The sequence below is a fragment of the Equus asinus genome, chromosome 1, assembly GCF_041296235.1.
Source record: "Equus asinus isolate D_3611 breed Donkey chromosome 1, EquAss-T2T_v2, whole genome shotgun sequence".
Lineage (NCBI taxonomy): Eukaryota > Metazoa > Chordata > Mammalia > Perissodactyla > Equidae > Equus > Equus asinus.
In genome coordinates, this window is record NC_091790.1 from 150,019,960 (window position 1) to 150,041,590 (window position 21,631).

A 21,631-nucleotide genomic window follows, 5' to 3' on the forward strand; every position below is an offset into this window, starting at 1 on the left:
TCAGACAAAGACAGAATTGGTCTAAAGAAGAGACTGAACAATACAGATTTTGTTGTATTCTTTTTAAATTGGAGTACCAGCACGTGAGTTATTTTACAGGTTTTTCTCTTTGAGCACACCAAAATAAGAAAAACAATAAAATATATCCTCTTCCCCAGAATTTAGAACAAATTATGTGTCACTCTTTGACTAGATCCAGATTTCATCCCATCTCTTGTTATTTTAATTCAAATAAACAAAATTAGGAAACTGCATCAATACCTTGTATTATGTAGGAGACATTGTTAGTAATTATGTTTAGACAATTGATTTTTCAAGATTTTCCTTTTATTTAGCTGTGCAAATAACTACATCCATCTAATTATAATAGCTTAGAATATTTTTTATGTTATTGCTTGGTATGCAATACTTTGAAAACAAAAATTAATTTTTCTTTCCAGTACCAAAGATTTAACCTATATGCATATGCCACTGAATATATTTATATCTTGTTCTTCTTCCTTTAAAGTTCTTTAGAAATAAAATATCAAATATAAAACAGAGCAGTTCTGTTGACACAGCATTTGATTTGGAGGTCACTCATATTTTGAATGGTAAATCAAATTGTAAATTTTTTATTTATTTATTTTTAATCAAGTGGCTACAATAGAATTTGACTTCCTGTCCCTTCATAAAACTAAAATTCTCAATGAGCAGCGTTTTTCTTTAGAATAAACCAGCCACTATGAAAACAAGCTTCTTCAGCTGGTGAGAAGTGTATACCCTGATTAGCAAGCAAACCACGCTAGGCTTCACACTAAGCATTTTGAAATGGAACCGAGGGCCCTGCTGAAGCACAGCTTCTATTGTTTGGTAATGAGTATTTTGCAGAGTCCTTTCAAAAGTAAACTGTATTATTCCCTTGCTGGTTTCAGTACATCTGACTGAGGTGATTATGATTTCTTAAAAAGTACTTTCAGGACTGCAGAAAAATTATCTATTTAAAAGAGATTTTTTTTTTCCTGTCTGGTGATAAATTTAAAAACCTTGAACATTTCCTAAGCACCCTAGCAAGAGCTTTAAAATTATCTGAAAATCCTGCCTTTGATCCCAGGTGCACAGGGCCTAAAAAACCCATGAGAGCCCACAGGCAGGGCTCTGCTTCCTGAGCTGCTGTTAGGTTGGAAATTTTGCATAGTAAATACTTTAAAACTCTGGAATTCAGAAAGGAATATTAAGTCCACAGGAGGACTAGCATCTCTGAATAAATAGAGCAAATTTTCATGACGCTCGGGTACTTGTGGTATAGATATTGAGACAGCCTCGTTCATCATATAAAATGTTAAACTGCTGGGGCATTTGGAGCTCATGTGTGTTGTCTCTTGGATAGTCTCTAGGGCTCTCAGAGTAGTGAGGGAGCATGGGGTGGGATTGGAGTTCATCTTTCACCTCTTTGCATTTTCATATATCCCTTCTTCTGGGTTACTTGTGTCACTTCATTATTACCAAGTTGAAATAACCACAGTCTTGGTCCTGCTCTAAGATATTATTTATTAAAATATTTTCTTAAATATCTTAGTGTAAGCAGAGTTTGGAATACAGGGGGCAAATATTGGATAGGGTCTAGAACACCCAATCAGTTCGTTGAAACATGATTTCCCCTTGTAAATCCTTGGGTTCTTAATTTATTGGATTGACACTAGTCCTTTATTATATCAGGACTTTTTCCCCTAAATCCTAATTGAGTAAAAAGTCCTGTCTGAAGAATTCTCACCCCCACCTGCTGTAGGCGTTATTCTTTTGTCTCTTAGAGAAGATGGCGCTAAGCTATGAAGAACCTGTACCTCTAAAGGTCTTCCCCTTTTCCCTACCCTCATAAGCATATTTTAGGGAATATAGAAGGGATTAGAAGTATGTTAATTTGACCCAATGAAACTCTACCCTTAAAAAATAAGATGCTTCCAAAATAATCAATTAGAGCAGAGTAAACCCCTGAGGGGCCTCCTCACTTCTGCTCATCCTTCCTACCCCCAAGGCAGTTCTCATGCTTACCCCTGAGGTTCTTCTCCCTGTTGAAAAAAACACTTGTTTTTAAGTGCACTGGAGTCTCTGGCACTGCCCTAACTTGCTGTAGAGACATTGTTCTGTTGTTACTGGGATGAGATCAACATCATTACCACATAGAATTGTGTTGTTCCTCCTTTATCATGCAAGAGAATTTGAGTTCTGTTACTTTCCTTGCTGTTCCTCTGCTTTGAGCAGAAGGGACAACTAGCCATATAGTTTTGTCCTTTCTGGGACCAGCTCATCTCAGGCCAATCTGATTGTCTCCCAGCTCACCCTCTCCGAGGCCCTTTGTCTCTGGTGGCCCATAGTGCTGCAGGGTTTTACTTCCCTTGATGTGGAGCTGAGTCAACGCCCCTCCCAGACGGTTTGGCAGGTCAAGAGTGCTCAGTTTTATGTTCACATCTTGTGGTTCCAGCACTTCTTGCCCCCAAGTCTGTGGAGTAAACCTATAGCAGCAAACATTGCACGAAGCTGAGGGGGCCTCTTCCCTTAAAATCTTTCACTGTATCAGCAGCATCCACAGAAGCTCTGGATTTAGTAATTATTTAGTCCCACCAACGTCCTTCAGTTCCACTCTTTAGATCCCATAGGTTTTGAACCACTTTAGACTTATAGCAACCTAGGGGAGATGCTTCCAAAACTCTAGCCTCTGCTGCTTTCTCACCCAATGTGGGCTATGTGAAGGCTGGGAGTTTTTTCGACCCCTAACTTTTGTAAACTGGTATATTCCATGCACCTAGACCTATTGTTGAATGAATAAAGCTCTACGGTGGTATTTGCGTTTTGTAGCAAATACTAGTAATAATTCTTTCCAAAACCTGGAGAAAAAATTCCTCCAAGAAATCAGGAGATGGAGTTACACTACTTGTTAGCCCTTACCAAGCAAATAACTACATTGATACTTTTGAGGAAACTATATATATGTGAGGCTTGTGGTCAGTGTTTTTATGAAGATGGCATGTTATCTAAGAAGTTCTGTTTATTGGCAGGGATGGCAGAATCTTTTAAATTACCATGTCAAGATATTAAGTATGTAAGTAAAAGATGAGTTGCTGCTATAACTAAGTAAAAATTGAAAGCAACGTAATTAGTTTATAGGAAGTAAGTGTCCCTTTTATTTTACCTATTAATTTGGTGCAGAGTATGGCTGTGCATGACATATCCTAACAGTAGGCGTTACACAAAAATTCTGTGGCCTGTGTCAGATAATCTCATTAGAAGGAGGGAGAAAGCCCCAGTTGACATGGATCACCTGATAGTGTCACAGTCTTCTGTTGCTGGCTATATTTATACTTATGCAAAAAAAAAAAAAAAATCTTCAAACTCCTAAATCTGTCTACCTGTTAACACCTGGTTTTGATTTTAATGACTTTCATTCTTTTCAATGAGAAGTAAATAAACAAAATAATAAAACTAGCTTTACTGAAAAATTTTGGAAATAAAAACTTTTTCTGATTATGAATAATGCTTTTTTTTTCTTTTTAGAAAATTTGGAAATTAAAAGGCTAAAGAAGATAAAATCACCTAAATACGAGTTCTCAGAGGGAAGCATTAACATGTTGACGTATTTCCTTCCCTCAGTTCAGGAAAAGTGAATGCTTCTGAGCTGCCTGTTACTCATTTCTTTTCGTTTTTTTGTTTTTTTGTTTGTTTGTTTTGGTGAGGAAGATTGCCCCTGAGCTAACATCTGTTGCCAATCTTCCTCTTTTTGCTTGAGGAATATTGTCCCTGAGCTAACATCTGTTGCCAATCTTCCTCTTTTTGCTTGAGGAATATTGTCCCCGAGATAACATCTGTGCCAATCTTCCTCTATTTTTTGTATGTGGGACACTGCCACAGCATGGCTTGGTGAGCAGTGTGTAGGTCCACGCCTGGGATCCAAACCTGTGAACCCTGGGCCTCCCAAAGCATAGTGTGAAAACTTAACCACTACACCACTGGGCAGGCCCCCTGTTCTTCATTTCTTATGCCTCATTTCTGTGACTGGGACCTTCTTCTAGTTCACCAAATCAGAAACCTTGGGGGTCATCTTTGACTTCCCCTTTCACTCACCCCTTCCTCATTTGATCCTATTGGTCCTACCTCCCTGAATATCCCTGTGCTCCATTCTCTCTGGTCCAACCCCACTCCCGTCATCCTAGTTCAGTCTCATCTCATCTCTTATTTGGAATCCTGTAGCAGCTTAATACCCAGTTTTTCTGCCCCTAGTCATACCTTCGTCTGCAATATGCATCATGCTGAGACTAGCATATTTTTTTTCTAAATGTCAATCTGATTAGGTCATACTCTTGTTTAAATCCTTTTGGTGGCTCCCACTGCCCTTCTCTTCACAATCTGCCCTAACTTCCCAGCATCACTCTTTGCCTTTCTCTTCCCCATCTTCTCCTCAGCCATCACCTGAGTCGATCAACTAGCAGTTCCTAGACTATCCTTTTTCTTACTTCCACAATGTACACTCATCCTGTTCCATGTAACTATAATACCTTTCTTTGAAAGTTCTTGAAGTCTCAAACCTCCAAAAGTCTAAAAAAATGAAACAGAAAGACATTGTGGTAATGTGTGTTTATTATCAATATGTATTTTGAACATCTTCCTGTTCTTCCTCCAGAACTTAGCTCGTCATCACCAACTCTGGGAATTCTCTCTATCCACGAAGACTAAGGTTCACTCATTCTGTGTTTCCACAATTTATGGCCACCACTTAGGCACTGTATGATTTAGGTCAGTAAGTGATCCTGAATATATATCTTAGGTGAAAATTGTTAAGAAGCAATATTTTAGGTAGATTTTTTATGAAGATTCAACAGTATGTATGAACTATTTATCATATGCCAGGCACTGTTCTCTGGTTCCTGTGAATGAGACACATATCATCTTTACTTTCATGGAGTTTATAGTCTGGTGGTAGGAGACATATAACAAGAAGCAATGAATAAGCAAGATAATTTCACATGGAGATAAATAATTTGAATAAACCGAGGATGATGTGATGGGATTGGGTGTGGCAGTATGCTTTTAGGTTGACCTAGCTGGTGAGGGCTGTGCTGTTTCTTATACGCCAATGTATTATCCAGGCATATGCCAATTATATCTTAGGTTAACATCAATTGGTAGTAAGAACTTGCATGTTTATGGGGCTAAAGGTCTTAGGGTTAAAGGCTTATTTGAATGAACAGAGGGTATTTAAGATTTGAAGGAAATATTATAGCATTCAAATAATTGAATGACTATATAACATAACAAAGAGATTCTGGAACACCCATGGAAGACTGAATGAAGTAGACCAATAAATAGAACTACAGAGAGGTATATCGCTACTTAATGTAGAGAACATCTTTTAAATGCTTATAATTTACTCTTCAATAAGATGGATTTGGTGAGTCTTTGACAGGGGATGTGTTAAGGTAGAGGTAATCTGTCAGAGATGAGTGGAGAATTTCCTCTAAAGGAAAGAAAAGCAGCAAGGTGGTTTCACAGATCCCTGTCCTATTGAGTTTAAGGAACTTGACCTAGAAGGGATAGAAGTAGGTGCTCAAAGAAGAAATGATCCTAGCCAGACAAGGAAGACCTCTCAGAAGAAGTGAATGGAACAAGATGACATTTCTCTGGAGAAGGGGCAGGTAGAAAACATGTAAGCATGTGGATTCACCAACCAAAGGGTCTTCATGCTGATTGTTTGGAGGAAAAGGAAATGGAAAGAAGAGAAAGAGATCAAGAAAGAGAGAGCCTTATTGCGGAAGAAGGACTATCGCGTGATTCTGGAGTGCTGTAAGCAGCAATGCTCTGCATAAATGCATGGTGTCAATTAAAGGGATAAGCCTTGATTATAAGATCATATCTGGCTTGGATATTCTTAAGTCATTGTTTCTTAGATAATAGTTCTTAGTCCATTAGTATCCTAAATAGTGTTGTGTAAATGAAACTGGAGTAGTATGTTTATCTTTTATTTTTGGCATAATAATATGGCAAGGCTTCGTTTTTGATATTCAGAATTGTTGATGGAGGCATAAATTTATTTGGACTTAGGCTTGGCTTGGTCAGGAAAACAAAGGCATATGCTTTTCTTTAGAGCTGCTATGATTGCCTTTTATGTTGTGGTTGGCATTTTGGCGGGCATAGGTATTAAATACTGTGTAACCCAGAACTAAATATAATTAATTTAGTTTTCTGAGGCTTAAAAGAAAGAGACCTTGGCTTTTTAAGAGATGAATTAAGCTTTATTTGAATAACAGTGGGTTGCAGTACAATGCTTCTACTTTTACCCATGTCTTATATTTATATTATACATTATTCTTGTGTTTATGTTTTCCTTCCAACAAAAGCAACTTAGTGCCAATATTTTAAGTTATGAATGCTTCATAGAGATAAAGCTTTCCAGTTCAGGAGGAAAAGCAGTCAAAAGCACTCCCTCATTTTCACATGTTCCTAAGAAGCAGAATAGCTGTTTCCTAATCTCCTCATAATGTTCCCAGGGCATTAGACAGACACTGCCACTTAAGGAGGAATTGAAACATGTCTGATAAAAGTATAAATAATAAAACCCACAAAAGTAGTTTTATATTTTTCCCTCAATATTTGTGTCTTTAGCTGATAGTTTTATTAATCTTTATTGATGGAAGGTTTCGACAATGATAAGTTGAATGTTATTTTGTCTATTTCACAACTGGGTTAAACCCTGTTCTTCTAAATGAAACATCTCACTTTTTTGTCTGAAAGGTGACAGCATAGCTAATATGGTCCATTTCGTAAATACCCACTTACAAACAGACCTCATCACACCTAGGTGTTCCTATTTGTAGACACACAGAAGAAATCCTCCCAATGTGAATTACCTCTTGACTTTCAGACGTAAGATGAAATTGCTTAAAATAAAAGGAAAAATAAAACTCTGCTTGTTTCAGTGTTACAGAAATTGGGTCAAATATTGATATTTGCTTTTTGGTATTTTTGTCTTTTAATTGGCAAGTTAATAGGGATACTTCCTTGGGTGAGATCATTTTTTGTGAACTTGGGAAGAATCAGGTTGCCTGTTTGCCAGTGGACACATGGAAAATACATCATTTGAGCGCATATTTTTTTAATTATGCAATATTTCAGTAATACAGAAAAATGTAACTAACAAATCTAATAGTCATCTACTCATTATGTACTTGTCGGATCTTTACATTTTGTCTTATTTACCTCCGGACTTTTGTTTTGGTTTTATGAAATAAAGCATTTAAGATGTAAGTGAAGCACTCTGTACAATTCACTCACTCCTCAGAGGTCGCCATTATCTTGAGAATGGTGTTTATCATTTCCATCCATTTATTTATTCTTTAACTACAACGTATTTATCCACAAATATCATCATATCATTTTGTATGTTTTGGAACCTTAAACAAATGTTATATTATACTAATCATGCTTTAGCTTATTTTTCATTAATTTATCATCAGTTTTGTGATGTATCCATGTTGATACATATAGCTCTAGGTCCTTTGTATTAATTACTGTACAGTGTTCTATTATGTAAATTACCACAGTGTTCTTATATTCATTCTCCTGTTGATAAACATTTAGATTGTTTCCAAAATTTCTGTTCTAAATAGTCTTGTTGTGAACATTCTTGTGATTTTTTCTTTTTTTTTTAAGATTGGCTCTGACCTAACGTCTGTTGCCAGTCTTCCTCTATTCTTTTGCTTTTCCCCCCAAAGCCCCAGTATAGAGTTGTATATTCTAGTTGTAGATCATTCTAGTTCTTATGTGTGGGGTGCTGCCACAGCATGACTTGGTGAGCAGTGCATATGTCCTTGCCCAGGATCCAAACTGGTGAACCCTGGGCTGCTGAAGCCCAGTGCATGAACTTAACCACTCTGCCATGGGGCTGGCCCCCCATTCTTGTGATTTTGCCCAAGAAAACACTAGGGAGAATTTCCAAAGGAGTAGAAATGCTGGATCATTTATGAGTTTTCTATTGCTGCTGAAACAAATTACTCCAAACCTGCTGGGTTAAAACAATGCAAATTTATTATCTTATAGTTCTGTAGATTAGAAGTCTGACACTGTTCTCAGGGCTAAAATCCAGGTGTTGGCAGAGCTGTGTTTCTTACGGAACCTCCAGGGGAGAATCTGTTTCCTGCCTTTACAGCTTCTAGAGAGTGCTCACATTCTTTGGATTGTGGCCTCATTCCTCTATCTTCAAAGCCAGCAATGCTGCATCTCTCTGACTAATATTCCATAGTCACATCTCCATCTGACTCTCTTCTTCTGCCGCTCTCTTCCACTTTTAAGAACCCTTGTGAATACATTGGGACCACCTGAATAATCCAGGATACTCTCCCTATTTCAAGGTCTTTCTATTAGCAAACAATTCCACCTGCAACGTTAGCTTCCCTTTGCCATGTAAGGTAACATACTCACAGGTTCTGGGGATTAGGTCACGAACATTTTTGGTGGGGCCATTATTCTGCTTACCACAGGTCGTAGGGTATTATAAATCTTCCACTGGACTAGATAGTTTTAAATTGCTATCTGAGTGGTGCATGCCTTTATACTCCCTATGGAGGTGAATGGGAATTTTGGTTGTTCCATGTCCTTGCCAATACTAGGATTATAAAATTTTAAAATGATATCCAATCTGATGGATGTGACTTGTATCTCATTGAGCATCTTTTCCTATGATTATTGGCTGAAGTTTTCCTTTCAGTTCATTGTCCATTCCTTTCCTTTTCCTATTTCTAAATTGTTCTTTTTTGTTTTGTTTTCTTACTGATTTATGGGTGTTCTTAAAATATTCGCACTACTAATTCTTTGTTGGTTATTTGCATTGCCATATTTTTTCCTCAGTGTGATTTATCTTTATATTTTTTAAGAGTTTCTTTTCTTGCACAAAGGTTTTAATTTCAAAGTTGGCGAATTCTGTCTTAAGAAGTAATATCCTACTTGAAGTCATAAAGATCTCCCTCTTTATTTTTAAATGTTTGTGCAACAGAGCAAATTATACATTTTAATAATTTTTTTTTAGATGTGTATGTTTCTATCTATATTTGTGACAGGTAACAGCACAAGCAAGTCTAATTTATTAAGTTGGCTCAGTTTTATATAAGCTGCAACTGAGAACTATATAATTTAAAGATTGATGGGTTTATGAAATTTTATTGCTAGGAAGATCTGGAGAGATGATCTTGTCCAAAACTGAGGCCGAGTGAGAGACGGCACGGCAATTCTAGAACTACTTGTATTGACAGAGTGAACTACATAGATACTGCATTATATTATCTTCATGGCTGAGGAGCCTGCCTTAGCTTGAAGAGAAGTTTTATACTACTGGTAGATAACTTTGGGGCTGAGTAAAATAATGGATGCTGATTTACATCTAAGAAAATAAAACCAACATTTACATAGTAGAAATTTTCACGAAATGGTATCAAATCACTGTGTATAACTATTCAGGGGAAAAAAAGGCAGTATCAGAAGCAAAGAATAGTTGATTACTGTGACTATAAAGCTTATTCATCCTTCAGTAGTGAGCATATGATTATAAAAATAATGAGATGCCAGTTTTGTTGAGAATCACCTATTCCCCCCAGAATGCATATTTTCTTTTGGAAGGCTTCTGTCACAAACATGCCTCTACTGTGGATCAAGTTCCAAAAAGGAAATTTACTTTAGCAAAGTCCCTCAACTTTTCTGTCTGGGAACTCACCCACGTCACTACCTGTACCACACATTGCCCCTCTGACCAACTCAATAAACATGTTTATTTTCTCAATATCATTCAATTCTCAGACTTTTTTTTTTTAGATTGGCACCTGAGCTAACAACTGTTGCCAATCTTTTTTTTTTTTTCTTGCTTTATCTCCCCAAATCCCTCCTGGTACATAGTTGTATATCTTAGTTGCAGGTCCTTCTAGTTGTGGCATGTGGGACGCTTCAACGTGGCGGTGCCATGCCCACGCCCAGAATCCGAACCAGCAAAACCCTGAGCTGCCGCAGTGGAGAGCGCGAACTTAACCACTCGGCCATGGGGCTGGACCCAATTCTCAGACTCTTTAAGCTCAGGGGTAAAATTAAGTGCATTTCTTATGCCTGAAATAAGCGTCTCAAGAATTTTTCGCTATTTTTTTTCTTAAGGGAGTGTTGCAGAGGAACTTAAGAGTGAATGACAGTTGACAGAAGATGTGGTTGCCCGGCAACTGGCAATTTAAATAACTAGGAGCCGATATGATTTACCAACCTGATAAACAGCAAGGACTTTAATACAATCTTAAGGACTGCTACAGATGTTTCATGGAGCTATTTATATGTGTTGATCTGTCTCAGTCTATTTTAATATGTGTGTGTGTGTGTATGTATATATATTTCTCTTTTTTCTGCAGAACTGGAATATGAAAGCAAAGGCTGTATCTCTTCCCCATGTGACTTTAATAGAAGTTTCCTGCAACAAAATGAGTTGTTTTAGCTCCTCTGTTTTTATACAAATACACAGCTTCAAAGGAGGATTTCTCACTCAGAGGGAATAAATGTCCTGTGGATCGAGTGATGAGTTTGTTTTTGAGTTCTGAGTTTGTATTTATGTACTCAGTAATTGTTGTGACCTTATTTTTGCAACTTTATAATTTGAAACTTCTCTCCATTTTTTGAAATGGAGTGGTAGTTGCTCTTTATTCTTCACAGGAATAATGAGGTTTAATAGGATTGGTGCTGAGTGAGTTGGCTTAATTGGTTAGTGTGTTTTACTAATGGGATTGAGAAACTTGATCCCATCATGAGCCCAGTCAGCTTCCTGAAGCAGATGAATCTTCATCTTTGCTAAAGGCAGCCTTCCTGACCTTCTTTGGACATGTTTCACATGGTTCATTCAAGAGATGATAGTAAGATGCAACTCATCAGTGATAATAGTATAGTAACCAAAAGAGTGCCCCCTCCTGGCAGGAGGTCAGCACTGTCTTTTTGTGTATAAAGAACATGGTATACTTGAGAAGCAGTCTGTGTAAAATTCAACCACCTTGTTAGGAATGGAATGTGCTACATAAAACAAACTACTAACATCCTGTTACTAGCACAGGTAGTATTTGAGATAATTTTGAGGATAATTTTAACACCAAAAATATTTTTATGATATGGGAACACAAAAATAGATCGTTTTAATCACATAATTGAAGGACACAGCAAGGTAATTTTAAAATTGTTTCTTGAAACTATTTACAATTCATTGAGGTTAGGACTTGGGGAACTTCTGGGAAAGAAGAACATTTTTGCCAACCATGCTTGTTGGAATAAAATTTAGTATCCTAAACCTGCATGTCAGCTCTTCCTTGGTACTTTCCCTTTCTACCTCTAATTACAATGAAAACTCCCTTCTCCAAATTCTTGTAGAGTTTGTGTTGTCCTAGTCCTTTTAAGAGATAATACCTATTAGGGCTGCAGTGTTTCACAATTCCAGGGGCCATTTGAAACACTGAGGCCCTGTCATAATATTATCTCACATTTATTGAGCACTGTGCTAAGTATTTTAAATATATTGTCATTCATCCCTAGTGGCCCTGCAAGTAGATATTAGAGCCAGCAACTTACCAGTGAGCAAACTGAAGGTCAGAGTGGTAAAGTAATTTGCCTGTGAAAATATAGCAAGAAAATTGGAGAGATGGAATTTGCATTAAGGTCTGTCAGACTCCAAAACCAGTACACTCTTCCACTGTGTTACCCTCTCCATATGTTTTGTTATTTTGTTTCTTAATTGTTCATATATGTATGTTGTTTCCAAGTAGTTCTCATACTTTAGCTCAGTTGAGAATCATTGTGGAAGCTTTAAAAATGCTTTTCCTGGTCCCTTGTCCCAAAGACTGTGATCTGGAAGATCTTAGAGAAGTCCCAAGTGTCTGAATCCCATTTTCAGGGGAGTCCTTGGACCATGTTCTGAGAAATCCCTGGTGTGAAGTCTGTGAGGCAGGAACTATCTGAGCTGCCCTCTCAGCTCTGTACTGAATGTTCATAGTAAGCACTCAATAAGGACATACTAACTCAAGCTCAGTTAACTGTTGCTCCTGTGCTAAGTATAGCCCCCAAAGTTCTATAGCATGAACCTGGTTGATCTTAACTTGACTATAAAGATAAAGTTTGTACAAGTTAGAAAAGTCAATGCTAATTGGTAGGGTGAAGTTCAAAGAACAAGGTATCTGATGTGATGATTCATTTCTTAACTATCAATCAGTGTATTCTGGAAATTTAGGTGTATCCTAAGATATCAGTGTGTGTTCAAAGGAAGCCTATGTAGAAAAAGGAAAAGCATAGGCAAGAAAAGAACCATAGAAGGATGGAATTAAGATAAATCTTAGGTATAAAATACAATTCTTCAGGAGGGAATGAGGAGATAAAGATGGGAGATGGGAGGTTCATTCAACTCCTTATTGAAGGGGGGTTTTTGGAAAGGGATCAAAGAAGTAAATGACCTGTTCAATTAGAAGAGATCCTGGAGAAGCCTAGTGGAAAAGAGGGTCAAAGGTAGAGGGATGAGGGATATAAGGAATCAGTGACAACGTGGGCATTGGCTCAGGAAAGGTCCTATGCACCTCACATCTTGGCAATGACCCTGGTGGCTCAAGGCTCATCCTGTTTCCTTCTTCATCATGTGGGTATTCTGCTGTTGTCATTTCTTCACGTAAGGTGCATACCTGTCCATGCCTGGAGATGTGTCTTGGCTGGCTTAAAATTGGGCTGACCACTAGCAATAGATAGAACAGTGAGTAAAATGATCAGTGAAATCCTGCCCAAAATAGAAAGAGAGGCCATAGAGTCTATTGAAATTCCCAAGGTGATCTGTTAAAACAATGGAAAAGTTCTTTATGGAAGGATTTACACAGTCCTTGGGGAATATACTTCATGTTTCTCCTCAAATATCTACAGTGCGATAGTTTTCCTAACTTACTGCTTTTGATATTCTAATGTTTTCCTTTCCGTCAATACCCAAGTGATTTTTTTTTTTTATATTAGCAACATCAGTGAAAGATCATAGTAAACATGGTCTATTCACAAGCAAATAGTAGCACGGTATATTTCCTTAGAGTACACATTTGCCTTCTAACAGAAAGAAGCGAAGAAAGGAAAAAAGCTTTAGCAATTAGATCCCTGTTGTAACCGTAGTGGAGTGAGAAAGATTAATAGCTGTGCTGCAGAACTCTGTTCCAGGGTGAGAGGCACTGTGTGTCACTGTTTTCTCCTGGGATGGAACTGGCCTGAAATAAAACACAATTTCTGTACTAATAATAGCCAACATTTTTGAGCACCTTCTGCTTACTGATTACATTTATCTTCTCGAAGGCTCACAACAACTTGGTAAGTTTAGTAATTCACGTATAAGCAACTGAGGCTCAGAGAGGTTAATTGACTTCCAGGCCACCCAGCTAGTGAGACATTCTGCATGGGCACTTTGCTGCATGAGGGGATTATCAGATCTTTAAGAGGTAGGTTGCAGTATTAAAGAAATCACAGAAAAAAATGTAAAACGTATTCAATATTGAAGTTTGAAAAAGAGAGCCATGTCAATTTAAATTGCAATGATAAAGGTCTTTTGTATTTGGCTGGCTGATCCTACCCCGTGCCTCCCCACTGGCAAGGTAGTCGACCAGGAGCCAGGTTCTTTTAAGCGCGCTTGATGGGGCAGTTTTCTGCGGGGAAGGTTATAGTGTATGAGTTACAAAGGCCTCCTGCTGCCCCAGTATCAGAGGTTGTCTGTTACAAGTTCCTTCACTTCGACTGTTACTTCCTTTTCACAATTCTATTTTGGACTTCTGTCTCGTGTGTATTTACAGGTAGACAAAGCTTTTTTTTTTTAACAACCTCTTTGCCATGACTGAAAAGGAGCCTTGTATGTCCTGCAGTTTCTGGGCATTGCGATTCTCCTTTGAAGCTCAAACTGATGATAATTGTGGCTGTGACTCCCTATTCCCTATTGTCCAAGGAGGGAAGTTGCAGGTAGGGGCCTTCAAAGATGACCCAATAGAAATAAGTGCAGTAAGGCTTTTTGATGAAATGGTCTTTATAGAAGCTGTTTGGGATATGACTTGGGTATGGGATAGCCTGGGGCTAAGCCCAGTGTTTTAAAAATCAAGGCTTACTGAGAAAAGGCCTAGTTTTATTAGTGCAGGTACTGTAGTTGGCAGAATTTCTTCTTGTGAAATGAAATATTCAGCAGACCATTGCTGATTATGTTATGTATTTTTAGATGTTACTATTGAGTTACGTTTATAATATAGACTACTGAATCCTATCTTAAATATGCAAACTATATGCATAACTAACCTTCCAAGCTGCGTTCCCTGCTCTATATTACACCCTACAATGTAGCCTGTGCTTAAATGGTTCTCCTCAAAGTCTTAGAATGGAGCTTATTATTTGCTTTTGAAATGTAAGCACAGAAAGTGTATGCAAGATGTGTGGCCCTCTCAAGACACTTTCTGTTCTTAGCTGTACTCTGAGTGCCTGTCAGTTTCCCAGCCCCCAGCGTCCTCAGGGTCCTGTTGCTTAAGACAACTTAAGTGTTGTAAGGAGCATTATTTGCACAGTCCTGCTTCTGCTACTAAAGTTGAAAGGGAACAAGTATCCTTAAATCTCTATATCCCGTTGTCCTGTGTCTTGATGAATAGTGGTTTGATTATTTTGATGCAGTCGTGAGTTTGTAGAGCTTGTCTAATAAAGAAAGGAATTTCCTGAGGTGGAGAAAAGCTGAAGCTGATGAAAAGGTGGGAAGCTAAACTCTTCCAATGATGTGAGAAATCACTTCAATTGAAAAGCTCAGAAAATGACACTAACTCGGACAACGTAATTCATGGGCGAATTTGCTTTTGGGTGTCTGGGGTCTTCCCCTGATCCATGAAGGCATGCACCCCATCTGGGTCTGCTCTTCCTTGATGGTGGCCCAAACTCTAGAGTATTTTTCTTTCTTTCTTTCATCCAAATCAAAGGTCTGTGTTCTAGTCCTTCAGAACTCTGTACTAACAAATTGGATGAATGATTCTGCCCCAAAGTCAGGCAAGTACAGATTCATTGGTTTAGCCCTTCCCTTTGTTGACTCATCATAAGCATTTATTGTGTACCTACATGTACCAGGCACCATGCTAGGTGTGGGGATTACTGAGATGAATATAGTACAATCCCTGAGTGGAGGAACATAGTCTCATGATGGATAAAAGTACTCCATTAATGGAGGAGGTTATTATCTAACGTATGTTACATTATTATTATCTAACATAAAGGGTGTTATTATAGGTATGGTACAAGACACAGTGGGAACACAGATAAGGAAGCCTTTTACCTGGAGTGGTTGGTTAAGAAATCTCATTTGAACGTGGCCTTGAAGAATTTGAGCTGGGGGAGCACTGGCCCTGTGACCAAGTGGTTAAGTTCGCACACTGCACTTCGGTGGCCCAGGGTTTCGCCTGGATCCTGGGCGTGGACATGGCACCACTGATCAGGCTATACGGAGGCAGCGTCCCACATAGCACAACCAGAGGCAGTCACAACTAGAATATGCAACTATGTACTGGGGGGCTTTGGGGAGAAGAAGAAGAAGAAGAAGAAAAAAAGAAGATTGGCAACAGTGGTTAGCTCAGGTGCCAATCTTTAAAAAAAAAAAATTGAGCTGGGAGGTAGAGACGAAGTGATGGTATCCTTTCAGGAAGGAGGTGCAAAAGCATGGAAATGTGAGTGTGAATGATACCATACTGGAATAGTTAGGACTCACTGTGAGCTGATGTGCTTTAGTACAGCCACAGCAGTGCCCATACAAACGTTCATTCTGATTTATCGGTGCCTGTGCCTTAGCAGTAGTTAATAATGTTGAATCTCACCCTAGGAATAAGGACAGATTACCTGGAACCATAGGAGTTATGTGTGAGGAAAAGAAGGAAGGAGAGAAAATGGGGTGGGAGGGGACGAATTATGAAGGAACTGGAATGCCATCTAAGGAGTTTGCAGGTCACCAAATTTTATTTACTTATTCATTCATTCATTCAGACATTCCTTGGAGTCAGGGATACGAGCTAGAAGGCTAGATAGACTCCAATCAAGAACAGATGATTACTTGAGCCAAGGGAGCATTCATTGAAATGGAAAAGAGGATCCAGATATGAAAGATATTTTTAAGAGATCCCTGTTCTGGCTTTTGTGATATCTATAGGAAATGCATGAAATAGAGAAATGGAATAGAATCTGGAGTTTCCATAATGGGTAATAGAGAGTCTTGAATGTATTCAATAAGAGTTTGTTGAATTGAATAGAATGTTAAGAGCAATTTTCTAGGGTTTTTCTCTAAAGATGAAATAATGGCAGAATTTCAGGTCCTGAGGCATGAGAGAGAGACTGCGGGTCTGATGAGCCTCCTAATGCTCAATGCACTGGCACTGTAGGCTTATTCCACCAATAAACTATCTGTACAGTGGATGTTATGAGTTGAGTCAGCTCATGAAGCCTCCTCTATAGAGGAATTGGGGCTAATGGATCCATCTAAGAAGAAAAGGACCTTTTACATGACTGTGAATGGCTTTGTAGACTGAACTGTGCATTACAACTTGCCCTAAGTCTGGAAAACACATATTATAAACACATAGTTTTTGTTAGCTACATAGACTACAAAAGCATTCTGCTTTCTTAGTGGCACACTGTCCAAATTAATACCAATTGCCAAAAAGGATAAGAAAAAGAAAAGTGTAATAAGAACCTCAGACAGACTATAGTTAAAAAGCCAAAAGAAAGATTATGGTAGGAACATGCAGTCCAAGTCGAATTTGAAAGCTTATACTGTAAGAATTCTTGTAGCTATTTATTCCAAGTTTTCAATTTATTTTATCATCTTTTGTCACTGAGTTCAGTATATTCAATGGCTAGATAGGTTCTTTAGTGAAGAAGACCTGTAACTCAATGAGTCATTACTGAAATTGTGATGACTAGATAGACTCAGTCTTGACATTCAGGCAGCTGTGCTAGAATGGCCTGTAATTCCTTGTGATGCAACAAAGAGAGCACTGGGCTAAGAGTTAGAAGACCAGCCCTCTCATTTACCACCTAGATGTCTGTGAACAAATCCCTGAAACTCTCTAAGCCTTTAATTCCTCATCTGTAAAATGGGTATAATAATGGCTTACTCACTGTACTCCAAAGGGCTGTTGTGAAGATGAGAGGAGATAATCCTTGTGCAAATTCTTTGTGACCTATAAAGCTCTGCTGATTCGCCATGTGATTACTCTGGTATAGGCCACGTAGGTGGGATGGTTAAAGGACCTGTGTAACCACCACCACAGTGATGTTAATGGGAGCAGTGTGGGCTGGGGTAATGTAATGTGTTAGTGCCTTCTCTTTCCCTGGCTGCATGGACAAGCTAAGATATCACAAGATGTCATCCTGTTGGGCTGTTGCCCTGTGCTATATCCCAGGATATTATAGCACTAACTTACTTGCAGGCAGCCAATCAACTTGTAGTCAGAGATGATCTTTTTGAAGCAGACTCTTAGTCCCTTACAGTGAATCCAGGTAGCTCAAGGAATATAGTTAAGCACCCAATTAACCATTCTTGGATTGCAATAGGTAAAGATTGATAGTAGCAGTTTTGCTCCTGCTTTGCTTGTGTTTGTCACTTTAAATGTGCACACACATATTTTTTACAGCATGCACAAATTAATGTGCAAATTAATTGAAACTATTAATTGAAAGCAGATATATTTTTATATCTGCTTTGATAATCTGTACTCACAAGCAATCAGCATTACTTTTTTTCCCCTTTTTTCGTTTATCTAGCCACTTGAATGCCAGTTTCCCATTATTTCTGGTTCAGTCTTATCGTAAGAATGACTAATATACTAGGGGAAAACCTCCCCATTCTAAGAAAATAGTCTGTTTCTCTGCAGCCTATTTGGAAAAAGAAGTGTTGGAAGATTTAAGAATAAATTGCGCATTCTCATTGACACATGGTCCCCCACTGACCCCTCTTTGTTTTCCAAGCAGCTAAAAAGGGTCCTTTTGTTTTTTTGAAAGGTTGGCACCTGAGCTAACATCTGTTGCCAATCTTCTTTTTTCTTCTTCTTCTTCTCCCCAAAGCCCCTCCCAGTACATAGTTGTATATTCCAATTGTGAGTGCCTCTGGTTGTGCTATGTGGGACGTCGCTTCAGCATGGCCTAATGAGCGATACCGTACCTGTGCCCAGGATCCGAACTGGGCCACCGAAGCGGAGCACACAAACTTAACCACTCGGCCACGGGGCTGGCCCCTAAAAATTTGTGTAAAATTCTCTATCAATTTTGTCTCTAAAAGGTGTGAATAGGGCTGCTAATTTGTTGATTTTCTTGGCCACAAGGAAAGGGAAGCTTATGTAGCCTATGATGCGTCCACACTCATACACAATGTGCATGTATGTGTAGAGGATTGGTACCCCTGAAACATTTTAGGAGAGCTCTTTAAATGACTATATTTCAGTTATGCAGCTATAACTGTCATCATAACTTTGGTTTAATATGGCTCATTGGAAATGGAGATGTAATAAATGGAAACTAGTACATATCAACATAGAAATGCATGTTAATTTTCTTTATAACAGTGTTCAAGAATATGTCATGATTAGGCAGTTATTAAAAAGGTTGAATGGCAAAGAGGGTAGTTTAAATTTTAAAAAGGATATTTTGGAAGCCAAATTCCTATTTTCATTAGAGGTTCACTTTGCAACTCAAATCTAGAGCTATGAAGGCAAAACTCAACAATTATGTAACTAGCCATGAATCAGCATGTCGTGGACAGTTTTTATGTGTGTTTGTGGAAATAAATAGCAGAAGTGTGTGGAAATAGAAACATCTTTTTAATTTTAGATTTTGGGACAAGTAGCAAAACTTTGGCTTTAGTATTACCACTGTTAAACTGTTGGAAATTACTGGTTACATTGAGTTGTACTTGTAAATATACAAGTATCAATTGTATAAAGTGACATTATAGATTAAAAAATATTTTTTAAACACACAGTAACTATCTGCCTGATGGAAGTCACCTTTCAGTGCCGCTTGACTTAACATTCTCTTAAGGTTTTCTGTCCATTGCTTTTTGTCGTTCTTGAGTTAAAATCAAACTGGGCCATTGAGAATCAAGAATGCATCAAGAGTGTTTGTGAAATGTTTCATACTGCAATGTAAAAAAATTAAAATGCCCAAAATCTCAAATTCCACATTCATTAATTTTAGATAGTCTATAAATTCAAATCTCACTCAAGTTTAATTCTGATTTGGCTTCATTACCTTTTAATGATGAAACAGATGACATCTCTACTTTCTCACCTATAAAGGGAGAGGGAGAATTACAAGTATCTATTAGCATGGTGTTGTGAAAAGGATATAAAAAATGGTGGTATGTCTAAAAGTACTTTGTAACTATAAAGAACTATGCAAATGATGTTATTACTTTAAAATAAGACATCGAGGTCTTTTTATTTAGAAGTCAATGTCAGAAGATCTGTTTGCTGATAAAGAAATCAAAGGAGTTTTCTGTTCATTTCCCATCATTTTTGGAGAAACATTGCTTTCTCATCAACATGGGAATTAAGATTTTTTAAATAATTTTGACAAAATAAGCACATCAGTATAATTTTTGAAGGAGACTCATAAAAATGTACATTTCATCGTTACTAAATCTTAATATATATCCAGCATTAAAGATGTGTTGAGAAGTAGCCTGCTAGAACTGGTCACTCTACTTAACTGTTTTAATAACTAGCATATTTCTATTTAGAGACCATTTGAAGTGTTATAGGTATTCTTGGTGATGTTATATAGTTCTTCAAAGGAAATGTGTATTTATATCCTGCTTTATACATTTGGGCAAAAATAGTAATAACACTTTCAAAATACTGATGGGAAACGAGTCACAATAAATATGTTGGATTCTCAAGATAAAGAGATGTACAATTCTCAGAGTTACAGCATTCTGTCTATAAAAATAGTCCAAATGGGATATACTATTTTAGAAAGAAACTCATTAAGTGCAACTTTAAAAGCTTCTTCCTCTTCTTTTTTTAAACTTTGACATTACAGTAAACTGTGGGGAAAATGTCCTTCCAATTGCTTTTCCTTTGCTGAAGTGTCTAGAAGTGAGAGTACATTCAAATTAAGGGCAGAAAGTCCCTTAAATTCCTTTCAAGAAATCCATCCTGTAAGTGCCACTCCTAGGAAGACTATTGCTGTTATTACTTTTGGCTGGAACAAGATTGCGAAAGACTCTGAGAAGAAATGGAAACTGTAATGGGAGTTTTCTGTCACTCTCATAGTTTATGGCCTATTTGTTCCTTTGTTTAGTCCATTAAGCTTTTCTTCTCCAAGAGGTCCTATCTCTAGAAGGAAATCTTTGACAATTATTGTTAAGAAGACTATGTAATGAGATACTTATATGCAAAATTCCAAAATATGTTTTTAATTTCTATAATAACGATAACAGCGACAAATTATAGTGAATAGTAAATAGGAAACTAGGTATAATTATGTGAAATGCTTTCCCTCTCACAGATTCCTTCCACACCTATTATTTTATTTTTTGGTTTCATTTTCTCAATATTTCTGTGACTTAAGCTTGACTGGTAAATTTGCTCTTTTATAGGTGAAGACTTAAGACACCTGGGAGGTTGATGTGGCTGCTTCAAAGACCTGGCTGAGCTGAGACTCAAGGCCAGTTCTCTGTTTCCTGTCCTATGTGGCTTGACATAACCTATATCATACGCATCCATTTTTCTTACATTCTAGGCTTCTCCTCTGCCAGCCCCTCGTGGACCGCCATTGCCAGCTGAGGGAAGGCTGTGAATCTGCATCCCAGCCCATCAGTCCTTCTCCTGATTCCCATGATGAGCTCGCCAGTGCAGCCCGGTCAGTCTGGTTGCTTCTTAAATCATTAACAGACTTCAGATGAAAGATGTTGCTTTGTGTTGCTTCAAACCAAGCAAATTCAGTCATGATAAGCCTTTTTTTCCCTGACAAAGATAGATTGATACAGTGAATTTTGAATTTTGTATTCTATAGCTAATCCTCTACTACATGACTCAGTGTGCTTTCTGGCAACTAATTCCATTTGCATTGTTATCTGATCACTGGGCTTTAATCCTTCTGCTTCTGTGTAACATTTGAAGTGAATTTTATGAAGTTATAAATATTTATTAAATAGGATGTAGGCATCTAATTTACACCCGTAGTCTTTCTGACCTAATATGTGTCCGTATGCTTTTAAATTGTGCTGTGGGCTTTGGAAGTCAGCTTGTAGATTCACTCTTCCTCCATCTCTTTGACACACAGGAAGGATATTTCTCCTCCCCGCCCTTTGCTGCCACTCCTGTTTCCTATATACATATTTAATTATAATCTCAGCACCTGCTTCCTCCGAGTCCAGTGTAGTGTGTGGCTCATGTAGTGTTGTGATCAGCACAGCCAACACCCATTCCTACAGGAACAGTGTGTCACTTTTGGAACAAACACAATCCAAGTCTTGAGAATGATGGAGTAGGGTCGGATATCACTGTTAAGCATAGACAAATTTAAAAAGAATTTCTGTTTGGATCATTATAGGAACATTTATTTCTATATGTTCTTT

The 21,631-nt window shown here is 37.9% G+C and overlaps 1 protein-coding gene across 5 annotated transcripts in view; it reads left to right on the top strand.

Moving 5' to 3' along the window:
- HDAC9 (histone deacetylase 9) overlaps positions 1–21,631 on the top strand; it is an 866,113-nt gene that overhangs the window by 48,222 nt on the left and 796,260 nt on the right. For all 5 annotated transcript variants that reach the window (XM_070509860.1, XM_070509723.1, XM_070509733.1 and 2 more), the window contains exon 2: positions 20,794–20,913. In XM_070509860.1, coding sequence (XP_070365961.1) covers positions 20,889–20,913 — 25 coding nt within the window. In that variant the 5' untranslated portion in view covers positions 20,794–20,888. The remainder of the gene's footprint in view (positions 1–20,793; positions 20,914–21,631) is intronic.